The sequence below is a fragment of the Pantherophis guttatus genome, chromosome 3, assembly GCF_059756535.1.
Source record: "Pantherophis guttatus breed Tessera chromosome 3, ASM5975653v1, whole genome shotgun sequence".
Taxonomy (NCBI): domain Eukaryota; kingdom Metazoa; phylum Chordata; class Lepidosauria; order Squamata; family Colubridae; genus Pantherophis; species Pantherophis guttatus.
Window position 1 is genome coordinate 171,181,254 of NC_142065.1, and position 26,690 is coordinate 171,207,943.

A 26,690-nucleotide genomic window follows, 5' to 3' on the forward strand; every position below is an offset into this window, starting at 1 on the left:
AGGGAGACTCTATAGCAGTGATGACTAACTTTTTCTGGACTGAAAGTGCGCACCCACACCCGGACCCCCAAAATATGTGTGGCCCCCACGCATGCGCCCTGCCCCACGCATGCACCCTGCCCTGCACATGCACCCTACCCCACGCATATGCCCTGCCCCCTGTATGTGCCCCACACCCAAGCATGCGCATGCGTCCCCCCACACATGCCTTGCCCCCATGCACATTCATGCATGGCCCCCTGTACACGCCCCATTCCCGCACATGCACAGCAGAAACCAGCTGGCCGGTGGGAGGTGCGCACACACATGCGCAGCGGAGCTGAACTGGGGCGACGGCTTGCATGCCATCAGAGAGAGTACTGCTTTCAGGATGTTGGATAGACAGATGCAGAATTATTTATTAAAATAAGGGAGAACACACTTTGAATTCCAAATAAATACTTCATACAACATGGTTTATTGCTAAGATGAATCAGAAAGTGATCTATAAATTAGAATTAAATTGTGACATCTGAATCAAGATTTATCAGGACCAATTATTTCAAACACATCTTTGTTCCTTTTGTAATGATTTAGTAGTAAATGTACACTACAAAGAATACTGACTATACCTAGAATGGGATTAGTTGAGTTCACTGCTCCATCTAGAATATTAATTAATCTGACCTTTTTTTAAAATCAGTTTTCCAAGGATGTGACATGACAGGTTTCATTCTAGAAATAAGGCTATGTATTAGTATACTAAAATTTTAATGGTAGAAATGCATTTTGAAAATAATAGTGCTTCAAAGGCCACTAGTCTGATTTGCATAGTTTTGTTAATTTATCAATCCCAGGTCAGGGTGAATTTCTCATTACAGACATTAACTTTACAATACTTAAATAAATATGGAGAGAAAACTCCTTTAGCTACTATGACTGTGAGTATGATATGAATTTAGAAGTCATAAGGACAGCAAATTAATACTTAGTGTATTTAGTATTTAGTGTTATAAGTAACATAACCAGGTAAAAATACTGGAACTTAAACTTGACTGTTTCCTTATTAATATTCCCACATACACTACTTTGGAAATAAGTTGTACACAGGGTTCTATGATATTTTTTTCTTTAATATTTGTGTTTAGGACAGCAGCTTAAAATATATAAGCACAAACATTTGACCATAATAACAAAAATATAGAAGGTTCTTATTAGGAAGAAGCAATGTTTTATTTTTTTGTTTCTACATTCTATTTTAAAAATTCAATCTAGGAATAAAGCAGTTCTATCTTTCAGGAAAAACTGGAAGGAACCATGCATGACATGAGTAAGACATTTAAATAACTGAAAAGGTTAAAGTGGACAACCTTGTTAAACAAACACCTTTATTATTAAGAGTAAGCAGATATGCCAAATGGAAATGCAGATAACAAATAGACAAGAGACTTAAGCCATGCCATGAATTTAAATTCAAGTATCATCTTTGCATGGAAAAAGACCAATTGTATGCTTCTTTTCCTATAAGGATACTGGAGTCTCCACTTGGATCAGTAGTGCAAACCGTAACTTGCATGTGGCAGAGAATAAGACTCTTGGACCTCAAAACAGAAGTTACATTTAAATTGATTAGGGGAATTAGAGTTCAATACGAGATACTTTCCTTTTCCAAGTATTCCTGTCTAAATATATACAGTTTTAGGGGGTTACTTTCAGTTTTTAACTCCTGGCAAATTCCATGGATTAGTCTCTGCAGTTTTCTTGGCAATGTTTTTTTGGAAACAGTTTCCATTGCCTCTCTTCCTAGAGATGAAAGATTGGCCCAAAGCTAACTAGCTGGTTAAAATGTCTAAAATGGGATTAGGATTAGAATTCAAAGTCTCTCAGTTTTTAGCGTGATGCCTTAACCACTGCACCAAAATGGATCTTTGAATATTTGCGTGTTTTCAAAGGAAAAGTATTGACAATGGAGGGAGTAAGAAAGAGAGACACAGATTCGGAGTGTCATATAATCAAAGAATTGTGCTTATTTGGCAAAGTCCATAAAAAGCTGAAAGTATATGATCTAATTTGCAGTTATGTAAAGAACATTACAGAAAATATGTTTAATAAGGAGTTGTAGTTCACTAGATTTTGTAAAGATACTTCATACCTTTCTCCAGCTGATGCTGAGATGTAATCCTAGATACACTTGTTTGTAACAAATGATGGTTATTATATAATAAACATTACAGTATTTTCAGTATTCTGGTTACTGGAGGATATTGATATCTGAAGTCACAGAAGAAAGATTACTTAAGAGGAAGGAGAATGAATCTTTCAAGAATCTTAAAATCAGTAGTCAACAATGACCTACATTAACAAAAGTTATATATGCAGAGAAAATGGCTAAATAATAGGAAACTTGAAAACAGAAAGCATATTAGAAAATAAACTAATACTGTATCTTTATATGCCTAAATACACCATGAACTGGCAAACTGGAATTGGGACCATTTTTGTTTGATTATTTGGCTTCATTATTCTGGACTTTTGTATCAGCTGATTAATTTATTGTAAAGCTTGTGATAATGATTTTTGTGTGGGCAACAATGTGCAGTTTTACTGGTACTGTTGGCAATAATTTCAGATGGCAAAGCTGTTTACCAGCATGTTCCCACATTACACCTACAGTAGAGAAGGGTGGAACAGAATGGAATGAATGCTGTAAATTCAGGACCAGACTGAATTCCATCCATTTATTTTTGAGATCCTATTTGCACTTCCAGTTGTGAATAATTGCAAGTGTTTCCTTAATTTTCAGCAAAGAGTTGTATTAAGATAACGTTTGGAATGAGAAATCAGGCAGAGAACTAAATAAATCACATGACTTTGCAAAAAAATAAAATCTGCTCAGAGTTTCCCCATTTTCCCTTTCACATATTTGAATACAAATACAAGGAAAATGACAATGCAATTTATATGCATATTCATTAGTAAGATATATTGACATTGTGTTTATTCCCAAGCAAACAGATATGCACTTATGCTTGCATTGCAATTGCATAGCAGAGGCTTCACAATACTGCATCATCATTGGGAAATATCCTCTGATATAAAAACTAATATTCACTGGCATTTGGAAGAAAGAAAGTAGGAACAATGTTTCTGATGTAAAGCAAGAACAGTCCTCCTGTTTCCAACTCATAGCAAAAACGAGCAAGATGCTTGAAAAGTCAAACAGTTTAGAATCTTCCACTGTCTGAAGAAGAAAAAAGGAAACAGAGAAACTAAAAGAAGAAAAATACGGTGGACTAATATCCAGGAAACTGTTCTATTGTCTGTCCAAAATACTTCGACTCTGTGTATTCACCTATTTGCATTGTTGCAATAAAGTGCAGAAAATTGCATTTTTAAAAATATAGTATGCTGTATAACATTATTTTATCTATGTATCCATAGAGTAGAACTACGTTTGAAATAAACAATGGTTTAGAAATCAATTTGGATGACAAACGTAGGTAGCGTAATGGCACATTATGTAAGTTTCTCAATGCAAGCCTTCTCACCAACTGACTGGAAAGCCAAACAACATCGGCATGACATTAGCAAATTCCTCCCTGCCTTGCCTAATTTGAATTAATGTCAATAATACACAAAGAAATAAGTAGCACCAGCCTAAAGTACAGAATCACAAGTATATGTTTAGATCCTTGAAAAATTGTCCTGTTTTCTTTGCCAGTTCTCTTAATCTAATAACTCATTAGGAAGAAGAATCTAAATATTACAGACATTATTTTGAAAAGTGGAGAAAAGTAATAGCTATTGTGATAAATTTCAAATTAAATCTTCAAAGTACTGCTCAGAAATAGAAAGAAAATTTGCTTGTGTTTAGACTTTTTGTATGAGAAATGTTCTGTACGATTAAATACTGATTCACTTAACAGTATGTTAGATTCTGAGGCACTCAGTCTTTGGTATCTGCTAAGCCAGCCATCAGATTACTTTCTACACTATCCAGATAGGTTTAACACATGTAGGCTGACTTCAATATGGATTGTTACATGGAAAAACAGATGTAGAGAAATCAGTCCTAATTCTACAAAGATATAGGACTTCATTGTTTTACAGCCAAGCTGTCATCCTATGGGTCACTTGATCATTTGCTTCTTCCTGACTCTGGAGGAGTGTGATAAACCATGTTACCCACCCATACACACAAACAAATGCAAAGGCATTTGTCATTTTGAGTAACATGAGATGATTCCACATACATCTTTTGTCCTTTGGTATAGATTTCTTGAAATATTTTATCCAGCTAAATGTCTGTGGTCCCAAACTCCTAATTTAAAAATGTTGATAAATGAAGTATCTCTTTAGCTAATAAATGAAGTATCTCTTTAGTTATCCTTTGTCAGCAACATTCATTTTAATGGAAAGTGAGTTTACAGGGTTACATGATTGAACTACTGAGCCAAGTCAGTGTTGGCAAATGATGGGCTAAATTATTGATGTTACACACTAATGAATTCTGATGAGAAATAAAACACAGACATTACGTTTCAAGTGGTTCATAATTATTTTTGTACTTTAAAAGCAATTTTATTCTTTTGCCAAATCATACCAGTCTGTAAAACAAAAACATTGCTAGTGATTATAGCTAGAATTAGTGAATTTGCGGCAAAAATGCTTCTCTGCATTGCCCCATGGATACTTTACTCATATGAGGCTTTTCATTTCCTTCTCATTTCTGGGAAAAGATAATTAAATTAAATGATGAAATTTTAAAACCTTTAAATAAGACAATCTTCCTTTGCAGCCATGATTAAGAGTTCAGTAGGTATGTTTATAATCAATGATACAGCAGCATGGATAATGGAGTTGTGTTAAATGACCATAATTAAATCAGGAAGTAACAAAAGCAAGGAAGCTTCTTAAAGTTCTGATCCGGCATGATGTATTTTAAGAGAGGAGGCTCAAAATTAAATATAAGATGGGTTAGCATTAATCAGACAAAATGGACTCATGTTTGCACACAGTCTTAACATCTTTCAAAATGCTTAATAATGGCATAAAAATAAATTGTTCATTCAGCATTGTTTTAAATGTACATTGTATAGTATGAAAACATGACCTAGATCATCAGTAGTATTACAGTATTGGTGTTATGCACAGCATGTTTTTAAAAAAGATGCTGTGTATCATAAACCCTGAGCCCTCATGCCACTAAACACATCACTTTCAACATCTGCCAGAGAGGTTTTGTACAAATCTCTGGCATAACGGCAAATTCTAAGAGTGATGTGGTCTATTCAGAAGTGGTTATCTTTGTCCCACAAATAAAGTTTATCACACTGAGAATGAACTGCATACCTCTGCAATTCATACTTGTGCTTGCCCTCCTTCTCCTTGCATGCATTGTATTTCAGCAAATACATTTTGTCAGCATTTATTAAACCAAGATTTCCTCTTATGTCCAAACAATGGAAGTATAGGGTAAGAGCTCTCTTTAAACTGTAGTATTACATCACAGATAGTCACTCTAGTTTGGAGGAAGCCATGAATGATTAGACTGTTATATTTTTATTCTATGTATATGTATATGTATATGTATATGTATATGTATATGTATATGTATATGTATATGTATATAACCTAAGGAGACCAACAAACCTAATACTACTGGCTTTGATTTTCTATATTAAAACAATTCTGTGAGGTGGATTAGGTGATTTTTATGTCATTATTAAGCATGACTGATCCAAGATCACCTAGTTGGCTTTCATGCCTAAGGCAGGTCTAGAATTCACAGTCTCTTGATTTCCAGCACCTTAACCACAACACCAAACTAGCTTATTAGAACTAGGCAGAAGTCTAATTATCTTGGCTCATTCAGTAATATCTGGCAGATTGGGGCTACTATGTGATCTGATGATTATACAAGGTGATTAAACAGAGCGACCTGATGATTAACTCTTATGGGACTCAGGAAACATGCTTTCTCCATTATAGCACTTTAACCTCTGGAACGACATCCCCCAGGGAACTGTATGGCCCCACCTTAATTATTTTCAGAAAATCACAAAAAAATGGTCGTTCATCCAGGCCTTGAGATAGAGTAGTTGTGTAGTCCTTATAAGATTATTTGTTTAATCTATCTATCCTCTATTCTGGCTCCTGATTTCTTGTCCCTGACAGTTGCTAAGAAGTAAGGCAGCCTAAATTCTGAAGATAATTAATTAAATAATTTAATAGAGTCTAGTATAACTTTACTATCTGAAACTTATATTAGTACTATTAGAAATCAAATTCACATTTAACTTGTTTAAAAGTTACAATATCTGACTTTAATTTGGGAGAAATATCTACTTTTCCACTGTTATTTCCAATAAAGGAGAATATTTGTAGGTCAGGGTTGAAATGAGGGGTCCTTGATGCCCTCTGAGCTTGGAGCACTGGTGATATTACCTAGCTTGGGTAATGAAACATCTGCAAGGAAACAATCAAGCTCAGAGAGCACCAAGGATCCCACACACACACAGTTATTTTTAATCATACTTGGGTATCTATATGTAGGTTTATTTCAAGACAAAACAAAAATTGATATAATGTATTTGAGGCATTCCAAATTCCCACTTCAGAGACTTGAAGAATTGCTTTGCATAGATGATACATCTGAGACTCTTTTGAACTGAAGTGATTGAACTATTAGTTTTCTGGCATGCTGGGTTCACACTAATCTAAACAGATCTAGTAGAAGTGAATATGGGCCATTTGAAGAATAAAAGGATTGAATTCAGACTCTCAATAGAAAGAAATACAAAATAGAATATGATGTTAACATAGCCATGATCTAGGGAAACAACCAGCTAGTTAAGCTAAGCCTGATAAAGAGTAGCAATGCTAAGAAAACTGTCATGAAGTCAATTATATATTAAATTATATATTAAAATATAAAAACAACCCAGCAGGTCAATTGAAGGAAGTCAGAACAAGGAAGAGCTAGGAATGGACATTTTTCAGGAAAGACACAGCAACCCCCAACATTTTGGGCATCAGGGACCCATTCCTTGGAGAGAGGTTTTTCCGTGGACTGGAGGGGGTGGGGTTTTTTGGGCTGCCTGCATCCCATGAATGGGGCTTCACTTATTTGCATGGCCCAGTTTCTGGCATGCCGCAGACTGATGCTGATCCATAGGCTGGAGATTGGAGACCCTTGCCCTAACATATTATCTTAACTAGTTTAGTCAAGTAATAGCAATATTGCAGAAAATATTGGAAAGAAGACTGGAATTTTATGAAGCAAACAAATTATCTCAATCCTTTTCAACCTTGCTTCTAGTCTTTGTTTTACAGCCAAATCAGCCAAGGCTGCTCTGATAGGTAACCTCTTGTAGGAGAGAGATGGGAGAAGGACTCCAATCAGATGAGATCAAATATTTATTACAATATATACAATATAAGGGGAATGTTACTATCGATTCTGCTTGATTTTTCAGCAGAAATTGATCTGATTAACCAGGGTAAAACATGGTTTTGAATTGGAAGTTGGGAACACATTTGTCTATTCCAGTGGTCCTCAACTAAGTAATTCAGTAGCAGTCATCACAAATTATATCCTTGAGAACCAGCATTTTCCATTTATAAAATCTTCAGTAAACTATCTGGGAACCGCTGTGTTAATAGTCATGGAGCAATATCCTACAATTAACAGCATAGGTTAACCTTAAAATCAATAAATATCTGTTGAAGAGATATACAGTATCTTAATGATTTCTATGTTAGTGATGGTATAAGTTACGTATAACTATGTGGGTGGGTGGGTGGGTGGATGAGAAAGAGCCTGATTTAGGAAGTCATTAGCAACAACTTATTTAGTGAACCTTGGTTTTACATTGCTGAGGAGGAGATGGATGAGACTGGATAGTTCCCTGTGCTAATTAATACAACATATAGATTTCCAGTCAGTTATATGTTATACCAGGATATGAACATGCAAGCTATCCTGGGTAAACCCCTAACTTTTGCTTATTCATTCTGTTAATTATTAGGGCCTAACTAGCTTATCCCTCCAATTTCATGTAAAGCTCAAAATTAAAATGGTGGCTGCAATTAGGGAAAAACTTTACTGTGCCTCTTAATTTCTTTTTTCTTTGCTGAGTTTTCTGTTAAAAGTTATTTTTCAAATGGTTTTCCCTTTTAAGGGAAATAAATAGGGTGGCTGTTGAGACTTAAACATTGGTTTTAATGGAAAATGTATCCGAAGGAAAGAACGTCCTGCTGTCACTACTTTGTATAAGAGGAAGGAATTATAAATTAGAGATGATTGACAGTCATTCACTATGAAATATGCTGGTCTGTATTTGTATCATATTGGTTTAGAGTGGCATATGGGATAGAGGTCATTGGTATTTTTAATTCCTCTGTTTCCATTTTACTCCAGAAATTTCCCAGTCCCATCAAAATCTCAAAGACAGATATGTAGTCTTAAAGAAATATTGCTATTTTCTGAAATAAAGGCATCTCTATAAATATAAATATAAGATTTGTCAAATCATTTAGAGAAGTCCTTCACTCAGGGCACTGAGTATGTTCCTGAAGGTTCGGTATGGCACATTAGATGATCTGGGAAGGCTTTTAAGGTAAACCTAAATCTTTGGGAGACTTCACTTACCTTCCCACTTAATGAGGATGATTTACATAGTCCTAAAAATGCCTGGAAAATCCATGAAAAAATTATTCCAAAGCCAGACAAGCATGATTAATCTTAGCTATACAGTGGGAGTACAGTTGTAAGTAAATGCTATTTGTTATCTCTCTTTACATAAATAGGTAACCTAACTGGCACAAATCAAAAGTAACACAACTCAACAAGTTGTTTTCTATAGCAATAATACACAAAGCTGGGTTTATCATATTCTGAAATATTTTGGCAACCATTATAATTTTTAAATTGCAATATCCCATTTTTCTTTAAAAATACTGTATATCCAGGAGTCATGTGTTTCCTACTGAATTCATTCTTAATGCAATTCCAGTTTATTAAAGAAGTTAAAAATTTACAAAACTCAGATGGGATATGGTTTTAATGCTTCATCACACTACTCATCATTTGCTTTTCAATCTAGATCAGAATGATCTTTTCTCCTTTCTGCAGACACCTACCTTCACAGCTAATATTTTCTGAACAGTCTCATGAGAGGCTGCCTGCAACTTCCCGAGCTTGGCTTGGTTATAGAGGGCTTGCAATTTGAAGTATTCCACCAATAGCTTGTGCAGCTTCTTTTGCAGCTGAGAGAGCTAAAAGAGGAAAGGGGAAAAAATAAGTCAGAGTGGGAGAGGAAATTAATGGCAGTGTTCAAGAAGAATGATGGAGGGAAATATAGAAAGCAGTCAATAGCCCATTCTGCACTGTACGGACCTGACAGGAATTTCACAGTCTCTTGATTTTTCAGCCCACTCATGTGCATTCATCAGAAACCAGTCACATCTGGCTGCCAGGATGGGGGGTTAATTTTCTCTAAATGCCTCAGCAGTTTTGTTCTAGCTGAGGCAAACTCTGTGACTGCAAAGCTGATGAGTAAAATATTTCTACTTCACCCAGTTTAACTCAAAACCGATAGCCTCGGGACATATTGAACCTTTCTTTAAAAAATAATCTTTTGAAGCATTTTGAATGGCACATCAGGTCAGGCCAAAGTTTAAAATGCAAGTTTAAGACTTTGATGGACACTGTGGCTCATTTTTCCTTGTAAAGCTTATCATAGCTTGGCAATGTGTGCTTCAGAGCATGACAAAACTAAAGAGAATTAACTTCACCATCAGCAGTTGAGGGAGAACAATAACAGGAAAGAAATTTCCAGACAGAACTCCCTATTAATCTACCTAGCTATAACCATGTGACAAGAAAGCATCTAGCAGCACTAAATTGCAGTTAAGGCAGCAGCTGAAAGTGACACTACCTTATCTATATCTATCTGTCTAGATGTATACACATGCACACACAAGCTCAAACATTTAAATTTAAGAAGGACAGGTATAGTTTTTACCTCTTGTAAGTATTTCATTGAAAAAGAATACTAAATGCAGCAGAAATTTGACAACTGCTTTAGGGATATTATTCACATTGCATTTATTTCAACTGATTTGCAACAGAATAAATAAATATATATTTGGGATAATAACTCTATCTATCCTATCTATTTTATCTATCCATCCATCCATTCATCTATCCAGCCATCTATGGCTATGATAGGCCCAGAGTGTCTTGGGTATTGCCTGCCCCTAGTCATCAAACCAATAGTTTCCTTTTTAATTTGACAAATCTTTTTTGAAATGGTGGAAACTTGCAAAGCAATTTAACTATATGGCACAATGACCTCTCCACAGAAATACCATTGAAAATGTCCAAATTCCTGGGTGTGTCTTAAAGAATTGCTTGAATCCTGACAACATTTTTAGGAGTTAAAAATACTGATAAACTGGAAAATAGTAAATTATAACCCTTATGCTGCATAGTTGGTTTTTAATGACTTTTGCTACTTAGCTATGCTACAGTTGTATTGGAAAATCTCAGTCACCATCATCAGTGAATGACCTTTCTAAGCTTGCTTGTGAACCAGATTAAAACAATAGTATAATACTACTTTGGAAGTCTTCCAATTCATTGAGGTCAAAACCAGAATGAACGCATGAATAAAAATACTTTAATTACATAAAGTAACATTCCTTGGCTGCCCATATTCATTTCCTTGTCTAAATCTTGCTTTCAAATTGTATTTGTTACAATGAGAATAGAAAATAGGTAAAACTCACAGAATAACAGAGAAGCTTATAAAAATTAATGGCCTTTCACGTCTAAACATGCAATATCTTTGGCTCTTATACAAAACACTGTCAGGAAAATAGGCATTCTGAATTATGATAATTTAGAAGTAAATTATATTTCATAATGTTCCATGTACTTCACATACCTTATGTCAATAAACAATATTTTTGTATAATTTGTTTTTTATATCCAATAATCAATGTTATAAAAGTTAAAAGTTGTGAAAAATAGAAATAGATATCTTATTGATTAACTAATTGTGACATGTCAAAAATTACCATACCAGGCTTTGTGTAATTGTCACACTAGGAATTGAATCAAATATGGTTGCATTTTCTACACTGTAAAGCTTAGATAATTAATACCACTTGCTTTCAAGGGCTAGGATCCCAAATATGTTAATATGTGCAGGGATAAATGTACTTCCAGTGGAATCAGATGCAAGGACGGGATATTAGGAGCTTGGTCCAACAGGTTTGGAGAACACCAGAAAAAAGTAAGTGCCATGAAATATTTTCGAACCTTTGAAAATTTTAAAAAGCCAGTTCTGAGATATAAAGGGTTATATTTTCAGAGCAACAGTAGAAATTTTACTACAAACTCTTGATTACCCAAGTATGTCTGATTCTAGTCAAACTGCCATAGGGAAAAATGAGGGAAGATAAAGTCCTACAAAGAGCTCATGAACTAAAGGAAAATAAGGTAAAGAAAAGAAAAGATAAATACAAAATGTAGCTGAATTTACAGAAAAGTGAATACCTAGAATTATGGAAGTTAAAGACCACTGCCTTACTGTTTACTTTCAGTTTGATGGATAGATAGAGAAAAATATCAGAGAAATCCCCATGGAATCATCCAACTCAAGATTCATAGCAGCGATAGGCATGTACCGTTTGGGAATAATAACCCATACAATGCAAAAGAAGGTCCTTTTTGTGGACAATAGTTTTGACATAATCAAAAAAGGGCAAGTAAAGAACATGCACAAAACAATCAATCACATATTTAAAAGAGTATCAAATTCACAAAAGAAGAAGAGAACAATAACAGACTATCTTTCCTGGATATTTTCATCAGCAGAGAAAGCAATGAAAGACTTCCAATTTGGGTATATTTAAAAAACATCACAACAACACATACAAAACAATGCTACAATACCAGAGTGACAATTCTATTGCCTACAAAGAAACAATCAGCTCTACAAACACTATTCAGATGAGCAAAAACACATTGCAGCAGCCCAGAGCTCCATAGAGAGAAAATAGATTATCTTTACAACATCCTTTAGTGCAATGGGTACTTTAAAAAAATGTGCCTTTTTATACAACCAGCTAGGGTACAACCATCACAACTCATGAAACGAATAATAATCCATACATCAAAAGTATCTTAGAAATCATCAGCAGATTAAGTGTAAGTACCGAGGGACAACAGATTTAACCAATCCTGAATTATTATTAAACATTATTAATCAAATCTGTAGAGCCATCCATCTCACTGAAAAGGACTCTGGTAGTGCACAGCAGTCTGAATACTTTCAAGAATAATTATAGGAAACAATGATCAAACCACTAAATATCTTAAAATTTAAATGTTTTTATTTCAAGATTCAAGATTCATTAAATAATGGAAAAAAGATTAAAAATATAATTTTGCTGAGTTTTTATAGTTTTTAAAGAAAAGGTAGCAAGAATCTTGCTCTCACATTGACCACAAGATGCTTCCCACTTTGATTATTTAGAAAACAGCTTGAAATAGCCCTCTTTCCATCCGAAGCAATGCACAATCTGTATGCAAAACTTAATTCAAATACATACATTTCTCATTTATTAAATTGGAAACCAGCAAAATGCCATATTTTGTATTTTTTTCAATTTGGCATATTCTAAGAATCATGCCTCCCCCCACCCCCCACTCTCCATGTTAGAGATTTAATTATATAAACAATATGGGAAAACAAGTTTGTAGATTGCTGTCTAAGTTTCTGTGCATGCATGAATATCTGATTTACTAACAACTTAGCAACAGCTTTGGTTATTTACTGAAATCTGTAGAAAAACTGAATGCAGTTTTAAAAACCTGGAAGAGAAAAATGCAATTGTGGGGAAAACCTGAAGATTTACAAACTGAATTTGTGAAGCTGTGAATAGCACGGGTCTAGGACAACTTGCCAACTTGCCATGGCCATCTCATCATGGACAACTTGGCGCAGCCAACTTGCCACAGCCAACTCGTCACAGCCAACTTGTCACAGCCATCTTGCTATGTGACAACTTGCCTTGGCCAACTCACCACAGAAAAACTCACCGCAGGACAAGAGTTACACTAATATCAAAGAAATGGTAGAATAGAATCATTAAAGAAACAACGGCAGAAGGAAGACATTTCTCTTATCTTCCCCTAAGTATATTCATTCTTATTTTGGCTCATAGCTAGGAACTTTTTCAGGACTTGTGATTAAATTAAAAATGATATTACATAATAACATTCTTAGCTTCACGGAATATTTGACAACAATCAAATACTGTTAATAATAAGCAGACAACTGATATGACAGCTGCCGATATTATATTGATAACTAGCGGAAGTGTTAATTTGGAACATCTTTATTTTTACTTTTCCAATTCTTTGCCAATAAGAGTTTACTACTAATTAGTAAGTTATTCTATTTTTGAGACTTTAAAAATATCTAATAAAATTGCTTCTGATTAATGGAAAATTCATTTTTATATGTTTAAATTTCCCCAATACATTTTTATATTTCTACTATGCCATTTTCTAAAGTAGGAAAATGACAATTAAAAATATACTGGTAAAATTATATCCTGGTTAGCATGAAAACTCACAATGTTCAGAAAAAAATGAACTACTATCTCTAATTTAAATGTATGTTTTATCATAGAGAATAAAATACAGAACAGTAAAACAAACTAACAAAATGAAACAAAGCAAAAACATAAATTAACCCTAACAATGACAACAACAACAACAACAAAAGTGTACAAAAAGAAGGAAAAAGTGGTAAATTAGATTTAATATTTAACATGTAGGATCCACCCTGGCTAAGTGCTCAAAGAAAAGAAAAAGCAATAAATTTTCCTCCCCTTTTACAAATATATATATATATATATAAAAGAAAACAGAAGAAAAAGCAGTCAACAGGTTGAGTTAAACATTACACTTATCTTCAAATCCCTCTGATAAATGAACTCATCACTACTGTATGTTTATGAAAAGCTGTAAATGGAAAATTTACCTGAAGAGCAGCTACTTCATTTGCTCAGAGCATCATAGTCCTTCTTGAAGAAATTATTTCATAAACAATAGGTACAATTCTGAAGTTGCCATGGGTTCAAAAGATTTACTTATTATATGAGCTCTAAGAAACATCAGTGCCATTAAAGCTATTCAGGCTAAGACTCAAAATATATGGAACTGAATGTCATACAAAAGGGAAGGACACAGGTATAGCCATTGATTACCTATTTGTTAGTCTTGTAGACAGTGGGGTAACTTTTGAAAGTTTTGTTGAATTATGACAAAAGGACATATTTGTTAGTCCCATCTCAAACATTTATTTTAAAAAAATTAGCATTATATGGCAATTTTACAAATGTTAATGGAAAATCAGGGAAAAATCTGGATCCTTTTATTTGGAAATGAAACCAAATGGAGAATGGAATGGATAATGAAATTTAATTGGTGACTAATGTAATTTCATTTACGTTCAATCCTCCAAAGAAAATTCACCAGATTCCATTTTCACGGTCAACTAATTAGTCTGCATTGAAGAGCAATCATCTATTTAATCAATTCATATTGTTAGGTACAAGAACATCCAAAATCAAAATGATAAACATCTCAAAGTAAAAAAAAATTAATGCACTGTGATAGCTAATTTAGGGATGTGTACCATTACAAAATCAAAATGTGTTAGAAATGAAGAAGGATGCTAAAAATCAATAAGATATTGTAGTAATTAGCTGAACAAACATGATATTCAGCATTATCAAAATCATGTCAAAGCACGAAATGCCTTCTATTACAACTGCATTACAAATATATAAACAAATAAAGTTAAATTTAGCTAGAGTTTATATGACAACATAAATGCAATACAACATAAATGTAATACATTCATAAAACCTAATCAGACAGTTCAGCCTCAATACATTTCTCTTTATTTTGTTAAAAAAAACCAATCTCTTTAAGTTACTGAAAACCACATGAACAATTTGAAGCCTGCATATTCCCTTCCAATTTCCCCACATTTTTGGGGCTCCCAAAGCAAAGAATCGGCGGCATAATACTGAAAATAATGAGAATTAGAATGGTTTCCCAATGATTTTGTGGGGGAAACAATTGAATAGGAATTTCAAAATGCTGATAGGCAACAATCCCATAACAATTAATAGATTTCCCTAACATCCCAAACAGAGGGGAAAATGGAACAAAGTTTTATTTCTCTGGTAATATTTTGTTGTTGCCTTGTCCTCTTTAGTTCTTGTGCTGGAAAAAATATCAATAACATTAGTGCATATCCCAGAACTAAGATTTATTGCAGACCATATCTGTTTACTGATAAGTAATGTGAGATATCTGCTCAAATCTTAACAGTGAGAAAATCTTGATCTAGAGAAAAAAAAAGTGTATTTGTGTTTTGAATAGGTGCCTTAATGTAGTAATGGATTGGATGACAGTCAATATACTCTAGAATAATCCTAGTCTTCTTCTCAGATAAATTCTGGAAAAAGTTCAGCCTATTTCAAATAGGGCAGCATTCTCTATTTGTAATAACTTGCCATTTTTATGGTATACATAGTCTAACTTGCATTTGGACACTTAGATAACAATAGGGAGTGTGTATATCTAAGAGTTTGGAACAAGCTAATACTTGGTCATCACTAAAAATTAACAGGACACTTGTGACTTAGAACCAATGAAGTAAAACAGCAATTTAGGGATGCTGACACAGCTGGAACTTCGAGAACTGGTCATAAGTATCGCAACTTCAGTACTATTGTAAGTTTGAACAGTCACTAAATGAATAGTCATTAACCAAGGACCAACTATATGTTTTCATTCAAGTAAGAATATTAACATTTATTTTATACAGGGCTATTTTTATAAACCTCACTTGACCCAGAAAATACATCAGGATGGCTACTATATGATCACCAGTAACAGCATATTGTAGTAATTCTGCAGCAGCTTTATTCTTAGACAATTTGGTGTAGTGGTTAAAACACCAGGCTAGGAACCAGAAAACTGGGAGTTCTAGTACCAATGTTAGGCGAGCTGGATAGCCTTGCACCAGAAACTCTCTCTCAGCTTAGGAAGCAAGCAATGGCAAACTACTTCTGAAAATCTTGTCACAAAAACTTCGGGTATGTTTCCACGCAGTCACTAGGAATGAACACTAACTTGAATGCAGCCCCCCCTCCTCTGCAAATCAAACTGTTGCAGTGGTGGGTTGCTCCCAGTTCTGTCCGGTTCTTTAGAACCGGTAGTAAAAGCGGCGGGAGGCTCTGCCCACCTGCCCAGATGTCATAATTGACGATCTGTGCATGCGCAGAAGTTGCAAACCTGTTGCAAACCAGTAGTAAAAGTAAGTACAACCCACCACTGAACTGTTGATTTAAAACCCATCTTATCCTCATAGGTTCCTGCCACAGTATCCTGATTAAACATGATTGGGAAGAGAGTAAGAGGGTTCTCAATGAGTGCATTCAGACATTGGTAAACTTTGCTTGGTCAGATCTATTTGGTTTCCTTTTTTAATTTTGTGTAAAACTACTTAAAACTTCCTGTTCTGGTAAATTTTTGTCTCACTAGGCAGATTACTTTTGTTATGTTCGACCCTTCTTTTCAAATATTTTTAACTGTGGGATTTGTCTGTTTTTATTATGTTTATGTACTAGCTTTGTTGGAATAACTATAATTGCTGTAAATTGCCCTGACCAATGTAAGTACAGTGTAAGGATACAGTGAAACTTTTCAACATAAAATAAACTAATTTCAACCAAAAGAAAAATGGAAAATGGAAAAGGACAGCAACTCATTCTTGGATGAACAGCTTTAAATTTCAAACTAAGCAACTCGAGCTTTAGAGAGAGTATTAATAATCCTAACACCTATTAGCTGTCTTGAAACAGCTAAAATTGCAATAGTTCAAGAAATAAATATCATTTACAGACGCCCAAGGATGCAGAATGACCTTAGCATAATATACTGTCATGTCAAAACTACTTTGAAATTCTAATATTTTGGGCTTGTGGGTTTTTCTTTTGAGATACAAGGGAATCTAGATTTCTGGTTTATAAGTCTAAATTCAGACTACACATTGTTTGAACTTATGATAACGCATTGTAAGCCGCCCTGAGTCTCCAGAGAAGGGGTGGCATATAAATCGAACCAATAAATAAATAAATAAATAACAAAGATTGAAAAGAATAATTGAATTTGGCTAGTCCTATACAATTTTTCAGTAGGCTTTAAAAAGCTTGATTTTGCCAACACGTTCCATAGGATTTAATATATCTGTTCCAGTTAGTCTGTGGGATCTGGAAAGCATTCATAATGAGACTGTGTTTGAGTTAACCTACATGTTCTTATCAAAAACAAGTTAAAGGAACTTTCAATGTATTGCTATAATACCTTTCTGGGATCATGGTCCTGTCAATATATGTAGGGCAGTTGGATGCAACAAATATTTCCCATTAGTAAGCTTATAATGAAGGATGTAATGAATAGTATAGTAGTTAAGGCATCAGCCTAGAAACTGGAAGAGAGTGAGTTCTAATCCTGTCTCAGAACAAAGCCACTTTGGTGACCTTAGGTCAGTTACTTTCACTAAGCTCAACGGCAAGGAGACAACGGCAACCACTTCTGCAAAAATCTTGCCAAGAAAACTGCAGGGACTTGTCTCTGAGAATCTGACATTATTGAAGAGAAGGAAAAAAATGAATGGGCTTTATTTTCTTTTCATCCAAACCTGGTTTCTTCATTTTCATGCTGACTCAAAAGTATCATTAATACAACCAAAGTATTATTGACATTCATGGATTTTTAGTATTTATGTAAGTTGAGGGTTTAGGAAGTAGATAAAGATGAGTGCTGGGGTCACTCTTACTATTAGCTTAATTAAGTATTTAATCATTTATTTGTCTTCACCTTTAAACCAAAGAAAAGGTGACATGTCTTACGGAACTCTTTTGTGCTACATTCAAAAAAAAGTCAAGGGATAACTTTAAGGTTAACATACTATAAGGTTCTTTCTCAGACTAAAGATTTGCATAGCCTATAGGAGGTGGAAAAAAACATCACGTGATAACATTAATCACTTCCAATCAAAAATATATTCCAATCTGCCTATAATTAGTAACTATCTATTTTTAAGCAGACATGGAATGGGGCAACACCAAAATATATGATAATCACAATGGCGGCTTAAAGGTATATTAATAAGAATTTGTATGTAGTCCTATAATTACAGAATTACAGACTAGCAGAATTGGAAGGGACCTTTGAAGTCTTCTAGTCCAATCACCTGTTCAAGCAGGAGTCCCTATACCATTCTGGACAAATGGCTTTTCAATCTCTTCCTAAAGCCTCCAGTGATGGTGCTCCCACAACTTCTGGAGGCAAGCCATTCCACTGGATGTTTTCCTTTCCTGTTGGCATTTTTTCAATTGTGTGGATGCTAAATGTAACTGGATTTCCTGTTGGTTCCAGAACACTTGCATTTCAGACCAATTCATAGTGACTAGTTAGGATCAAATCTAATTGACCTTTCTGGTTAATTTCAAGGTAAATTATTCTAAGGAAGAGACATTAGGTTTCTTGTCATGAAACATCTAATAGTAGATGCATCTAATCTACTTGAAGTTATTAAAATAACATCCTTTTTCATACCTTCGTAATCTCTGCATATAGTATATGTGTCCATGAATGACAGAATAGTTTGTATGTGCATGTGCCAGTGGTGGGTTTCAACCGGTGTTACCACCAGTTCGCTTCGCACACAAGCTTTGTGCAAGCACATTGATTTCAGAACAGCTGAGGCACAACAAGCCGCTCTGCCGTGCCTATCAGCTGGGCTAAAAATTAATGAATATAGGTAGGTATAGCGCAGGGGCGGGCAGGAGGGCCCAACTGATGGTTGGAGCAAACCGGTCCGCTCTCACCTCAGCATCTCTGCTACCGGCTCGCCCAAACCGGGGAGAACCGGTAGCAACCCACCACTGGCATGTGCCTATACATATGGAACGTCAATTAATATTACAAACAGGCAGTTATTTTACAGGCAATTTACAAATATTATTTACTTTATTTTTTAGCTCTGTCTTTTGAGAAAGGCTGTTGATTAGGATCTTTGTCCAGTGCAACATATCTATGTACAAGTCCAGCCCATTTATTGCAGGGGGAAAAAATCTCCAACATTGAGTTTAGTGGCAGATGGCCACCCTATCTGGGAAGACAGGGAAAGTAGGCAGTGAACAGATTTGTTTAAAATAATTTTTCTAGTTAAAATTCGTTTTTAACTTTAAATTCAGATAAATATAGAAATATATTTTTGATTGTAAGTTATACCAATAAATTGAACTAAGATCAATTTGTGAATCCTGAGAAACATGGGGCATTCATAAGTGAGAGATTAAGTAATGGAGCAACAGGAAAATAAATAGAATGTGTGGGCTTGGATTTCCTTTGTTTTGAATGCCTACTTCTACAATCTGAAGCAATAGCAAAGTAAGAACTCAGTGGGACTTACTTTTAGGTAAATAACTGAAAGATCAGTATATGAATCAAATATCCTCACGTATCTGAACAGATGTTTCTCAGTTTTATGTTGAATGACACTGGAATAAAATTAAGATCTTCCTTCTTTCTACTTGCTGAATGCTCTACCGATAATTTGAAGATTAAATAGGTTTCATATTCTGTGTAAAACTGCTTTAATTTTGCAAACACTCTTTACCTGCAACTTAATCACACTGAAGTGAACAGGACTTAACTTCTATGCAGATATTGGCAGGATTGTGCTGCATATTTATCAAACTGAACACTGGCATTTTTTTTAAAAAAAGCCCTTAAACATGAATGGCTTAAATGAGTTGAACGGGGCTTAGGCATGCTGAATATATGTTACAAATTCAAACATTCAAGCATGAAAGTCCTTTCCTTAACTTTTTTTCAAGCTGCATCCTTTCTTTTGAGATAAGTAAAGCAAAACTACAGAATCTGCAAGCATTTGCATTGAAGAGATGTTTTGCTTTGGTGATATAGTTAATGAGTCTAAAAATATTCAGTATAATAATTCTGTCAAAGCCCCTACAGTCCCTCAATGAGCAGAAGCCTGCAGGATTCCAATGGGGAGCCAAGTAATGAGCTCTCAGCACTCGCTTCCACACAGTCCAGGCGAAACATAGTTGGGCCTCTATGGTTCCACATCATTAACAACATGAAACAAAGACACATGCTTGACTTTAATAAGTGACTAAAGTTGCTGGGTTATTAGGCTGTTACTGCACATAAACTCCATTTCAGTATGACAAACCAGTTCCTTGCAAACAAAAGAGGATGTATGGTAGGGGAGAGAGCATTTACAAACAGCATTTCATATAATTTAATGTGTAAACAGTTGAACAAGGGTTGAAAGATGACACGGAAAGTGATGCGTTTCTGACACAGATTCTCCTGAGTAGCCTGCAAATTGTAGAGGTCATGCAGCATGGGGGTATGGTGATGGTGGACATCAGTGATCAGCGCATACAAGTAGTCTACAGTTAACAACTGAAATTGGGACTGGAATTACCACTGCTAAGCAATGAGGTTGTAAATCACAATATCACATGACCACATTGCTTAGTGATGGAAATCTCAGTAGTCCCCATTGCCATTGTTAAGTGAAAACTTAACTTGGTCATTAATCATGTGACTGCGAGTTCCTGCTGGCATCCAACAACCAGTTAATAGAAAAGCTGGCTGGAAGTTGCAAGTCCAAGTGGCTCAAAAGCAGACCAGAGGGCAAGGGAGTACTATGGAGTGAAGTAAGAGGCTGCTGTAGAGACTGCATATGGGCTGGGACCTCATAGCTGGGATCTTCAGGTGAAAAAGTGGTGGGAGCTTAGTAGAGAACTACCTATATTGCTGAATTTTGGTTGTATAAATATAAGACAGTAGTTGAATTATATGATTAAATAAAATAGTCAAAATAGGTCCATGTTATGCTTTTAAGTTCTGAGCAAAAGTCATAACAAAACAAAGTGGTTGCTACTTCTGTTCTGATAAATAGGTATAATATAATAGATTATTTTCATGTATTTTTTTCTCTTCAAAATTAATAGTTTCTTTACTTAGCAAAAGTGAACATTTTTCTTCTTGTTCTTTTTATTCTAATTACTTTTAATTTTTAGTAGATTCAATATACAGTATATTTTGATTTTTATATTAATACTAAGATATACTGCAGAAATAATATATTTAATATTTATTTAAAATATCTATATTGAAAATAAACTAGATTTATTTATCAATGTTAGGCTCAATGTCTGATACCTCTGCATTTGAAATCATGTAAAAGATTTTGAGGCTATATCAAAATCACCATTCCTCATATATAACTACTATAACTCATAATAGAACACATTGGGTTCAATGCAAGCCTATTTGCAGAACCTTTATTACTCTTCCCTCAAATAATTCTTTCATTTTTTCTCTTCTTATTATATTATTATAATATATACAATATAAATATTATATTATTATTTATATTATTTGGGTTCAGTGGTATTTATACAGGATTTGAGATTAATACTTTGAAGTTTAGATAATTTGTAAATATATCAAAAATAAAATAAAAAAGTTTATGTTCATATTAACTATGATTTCTAAAATGTTAATGTTGATAAGCATAAGGTTGCTGAATGGAGCACTGAAAAACAACTACAAAAATCGTTACATTATTTGTTACATAATAAAGGTTTCTAAGCTTAATGCTGAGGTCTCCACTGTTTTGTTCTTATTTGTGCATATTGAAAAGAAAAACAAAATACAAAAATAAAATAAGCGAAAAGAAATAAAAATTAAAATGCTACTTGATTTCTAATATAGCTGTTCTTGTGCCCCTACCAATTTGCGTGTTATTAAGTATTTAGACCCTCTTAAAAACCATGCATTAATTGTTTATGTTGAATAAATTCGAACTATTCTTGCTTGAATTTGGTTAAGCTTCTGTTGTGTATATATGTGTTAATTTTGCTACTGCTGCATATTCTACACACTTAAGTTCCCTGATTAGATATTGTCAGAATCTTTCTTCCATTGATAGTCAATGTTTATTCTTGCTGCTGTGAGTGTGTATCTCAGTAAATTATTACTGGTATATTTATTGTTGATCTATTCTGGGACACTATGTATTAAAAGAAGTTGTAATTTAATTTTGAACTTAATTGGCAAAATGTTCTGCATTGTACTCTGAATATCTTTCCATTACTCTCAAGGTTTTTTACATGTCCATCCCTTGTGGTAAAATGTTCCACTTGTTTCATCGCATTTCCAACATTTATTACTGTATGATTTATCTATCTTGAAAATTATTGATAGAGATGTGTACCATCTGTACAGCATTTTTTACCAATTTTCTTTTAGATTGTTGCTTGGAATAAATTTCATAGATTTGGACCATAATTCTTTCCAAAGTTATCTTCTGACAACAGTGCATCCATTTTATCATACAGTTGTTTTATTTATTCTGTTTCTATGTTATATCTACATAAGATTAATAGATAGTATTGGTTTTATATAAGCCTCCCTCATTCTAAGATCAGATTTTATCCTTCTAGGAATTTGTAAATCTATCTATGGTGTGTGTGTGTGTGTGTGTGTGTGTGTGTACACTCCAGCCTTTAGTGAATAATTCTTGCTGTATCTTTATTCAATTCACTGAGTCTGAGTATGTTTGCATATATGATCACATTTTTATTACTTCCCACAAATATCTACTCTGTTCCTGAAGAATCTTCAATCCATGGAAACAGAAGATATAAGGAATTCCACAAAAATACATGTGATATCATCCATTTAAACTGTTAAATTTTTTAAAAAAGAAAAATTAGCTTTTGGAATGTTCCTGCTTAATGGCAGTAAACAATTACGGTAATTCTAGCTTTAGAAAGAAAAAAGCTATTGTTTCCATAGAATTGGTTTTTTCTAGTCTCTACTTGAGAATTGAACCCTATGCTTTATGTAGATGAGGGCTGTCAAACTGTGATGGCACTTCATTGCGTGACATATCGCAACTTTCCCCCCCTTTGCTAAAACGGATAGGCGTGGCCAGCGCATGACACATCTGGCCCGTGGGCCGTGAGTTTGACACCCCTGATATAGATTATTACTACATGGATGGTAACATACTTTTGCCTGCTCCCCCAAGATCACCCAGTTGGCTTCATGCCTAAAATGGGACCTGAACTGAAGGCCTCCCAGTTTCTACCCTGACATCTTAACCGCTACATCAAACTGGCCTTTATTTTTATTTTTTGATATTTTATAATGTAATACTAATATTTAACATTTTACTTAACTTTTTAAAATAGTATTTAATATTTTTGTAGAATAATAAGAGTTTTCACAGTGATATTCTCCTTGCTGACCACAGCATCTCATGGTAGATTATATTGTGTAACATAAATCTCTCAACAGCTTTTACCATCTGAGGTCAAGTACCTTATTACAACATGTTTAAAATATATTCTGCTTCCAAATATAACTGTATTCCTGCTACTGGCTACTGGCTTCTTCTTAAGAGAGAAAGTCCTTATGTGTCCAATCACACTTGGCCAATAAAGAATTCTATTCTATTCTATTCTATTCTATTCTATTCTATTCTATTCTATTCTATTCTATTCTATTCTATTCTATTCTATTCTATTCATAGCATAATAAGACCTCTTCTCTTACAAGTTCTCTCTGGATTCTATTACATGTTACGTTTCTAGCTTCTAGGTTTTTCTCTGATCCTGATTTTGGCCTGCTCCCTCATTTTCATTCCTGCTCCGGATGAAATTCAGACTGTCAGTGATACTGTTCTGACATATTACAAACCCATTTGCTCTCTATCTGTTCAGAAAATCTGAACATCAGTTAAACAATGGTCATTTTCTCAAAAACGCTAAATGTGGCAATTCTAAACATTTCACGGCACTGATTGATAAATACCACCACTGATATTCAAATTCTCAAAATTCTGGTATAAATAGCCTTACTTAGTAAATTTATTACAAACACAGAGTTTTATTTTTGGTATCACTATATGTTTGTATTTTTTTTATCCAAAGAATGCTGATATGAAAATCTGTAGAGGAAAATTGCAGTAATTAATCTGATATTGAATTATTGGTTTTCTTTTGAAAAATATCAGAATCAACATAGGCCAGAATGGATTCTACTAATTATATGAAAGTATTACTTGGAAATTATCCTTATTTTAAAAGGTTATTGTATAATAACCGTGAAGATGTTTGGTCCAATGGATAAGGCACCAAGATAGAAAACAGGAGACTGTGAGTTCTAGTTCCACCTTTGGCATGAAATCTGGTTTGGTGACTTTGGGCTAGTTGTTCTCCTTCAGGCAAAACCACCTTACAGGATAGGATGAGGAAGGAATATTAGGTATATTTGCTCTTATTTTTAAGAATTAAAAAAGGCAGGATAAGAATAAAGAAACAAATTCTGGTCAATCTTGATGGGTTCATTCAGGTAGAAAATATAATATATGTGAAAATTAAATTATTTATATTATTTCATACATTTTGGTTTACATAACCAATCAACAACCAACAAGAAAGGTCAAGAATATCTCTTTAATTTTTAGCTGTAGTTAGAGGGTGGGATTTGTGATTATTACAGTAAGAATAAATATACCAAGAGATCTTGCAGTTAGCAAGAATTTTGTCTACTTGTTAACTGTACTGACAATGAGGAAATCAAGAAAAGCACACAAAATCAAGATTATAGACTTAAATCTATATAACCGAACATTTTACATAATGTTCATCCCAGAAAGGCAGGTATTACAATGGGACAGTTGTCAAATACCATTATTTCTATATAAATAGCTAGTACGCAATTTTAAAGTTAGGAGTTCATGAATTAAGTAAACCAAACCAATGTTTTGGATGAGGTTTTCTTAGTGTAATGCCTCTTAAAAAGGGTTCCCCCCCTTCAAAATAATCTAGAATATTTTAAATGTTGATCTATTGATTGATGATAAAAATTATAAAATGCTGATATCTTGTTTTCAATTTATTCTTTTTTAGTAAGTATATTGCTTAAAGAAATATCTTTGGTTATCTTTCCATGCTCTGTTTTAATTATTCTAATCAAAACAAATGTACTGGATTATTTTATAATCTTGCAAGAAAAACAGAAATGCACAATACAACACTGGTAAGACACTAATTTTAAAACAATGGAAAATCAAAATAGACATGAATTTATGCAAAGCTGACTCTTCAAACAAATGTCTTCTAGAGAAGATTCACAAAATGTTTCAACAGCAATAGCTGAGATGGACTCTGTGTTGTAATAATTTCGATACACTTGACTAATGCAGTTATTTTCAATGAGGTTGGCACAATGCCCATAGCTGTGAGCAAACAAATACAGCAAGATAACCAGTTTAGTATCTTCCATTAATGCAATATAATTTTGCTCTGTCCAGGGGTATTTCTTGGCCTCTTTCTTTCTTTTTTTATAAATTAGTAAAATATTTGAGTGCTTTTGTTAGACTTACCAGTGTATTTTATATAAAATGCTGGTGAAGCACAAACGTTTTAATCAAATTAGTATGCAACATAAGGCAGCTGTGTATTCAAATGGGTTTTTAAGCAATTTGGTTGTTTTCTTTATAATAACAGGAAAGAACATTTAGATTTTGAAGGTGACAGAGGCAATATTACCAGAATTAAACAATCTGAATTAGCTTTTTCATGAAATGTAATATGTTTTATGCTTTTAGATGGGACGCTCCAGTGCTTTCAGATGAGCCTTTCACTGTCACAGTCAATGGCCAGGAACAGAATAAGCTCTGGAGGTAGGATTATCCTCAAATTTAATTTTTTTAAAGGAGGCTAATGGCAAATGTTTCTAGCAAACTTTAGGTGCATCTGTGCTATAACTAGAGAACCAAGACAGCCTATTAAAAAAGAAAGAAGGCGGGTGGTGATGGGGAGAAAGTTAGATATTTTCCTTAGTTTCAGATGGATATATAAAAGGGTTGTAATCTCTTCCTGCTTATCAAGAAATGAACAGCTTGTCTTGCATACACATTTCTAGATAGATAAATGATACAAATAACCTATTTGCTAAAACATATAGAAAATATTTAAAACTTTTATAAAATTACTCCCACAGTAATATATTTTACTAATGTTGCATCTTCCATATATGTTGGATTGTAACTCCAACAACCTCTCCTATTACTAGGTTCGAGAAAGCTACTTTAAATACTACTAAAATCATGACAGAAACCTGGACTATTAAGTCCGGGTCATCAGGACACTCAGTTTTATGCATCTGTTTCTGTGCTCATCTCTTTAAAAAAATTTATGGATAAATCTCCATTGTTATTTTTGTTCATTGCTGGTAGCAGACAATCTGCTGGCTCTTCCCAGCAGACAAAGCAATTTGGGTTGTGTGTCTGTTTCAGTTCTCAGCGCATATCTAATGAGACACTTTTTAGTAGTAAGCAACAGACTTCAATATTAAATAGACAAATCAGTAACATCAAATATTATAATGTATTAATATTTGCTGCATATTTGGATGAACTCTAGCTTTAGAGGTTTATTCTGTACATGAGAAACAATATTTTTTTATTATTATTCAGGGCACCACTTTA

At 34.0% G+C, this 26,690-nt stretch overlaps 1 protein-coding gene across 17 annotated transcripts in view; it reads right to left on the reverse strand.

The window, feature by feature from the left end:
• CCDC178 (coiled-coil domain containing 178) overlaps positions 1-26,690 on the reverse strand; it is a 134,005-nt gene that overhangs the window by 2,483 nt on the left and 104,832 nt on the right. For all 17 annotated transcript variants that reach the window (XM_087890521.1, XM_087890527.1, XM_034429694.3 and 14 more), the window contains one exon: positions 9,124-9,258. In XM_087890521.1, the coding sequence (XP_087746647.1) occupies positions 9,124-9,258 (135 nt within the window). The remainder of the gene's footprint in view (positions 1-9,123; positions 9,259-26,690) is intronic.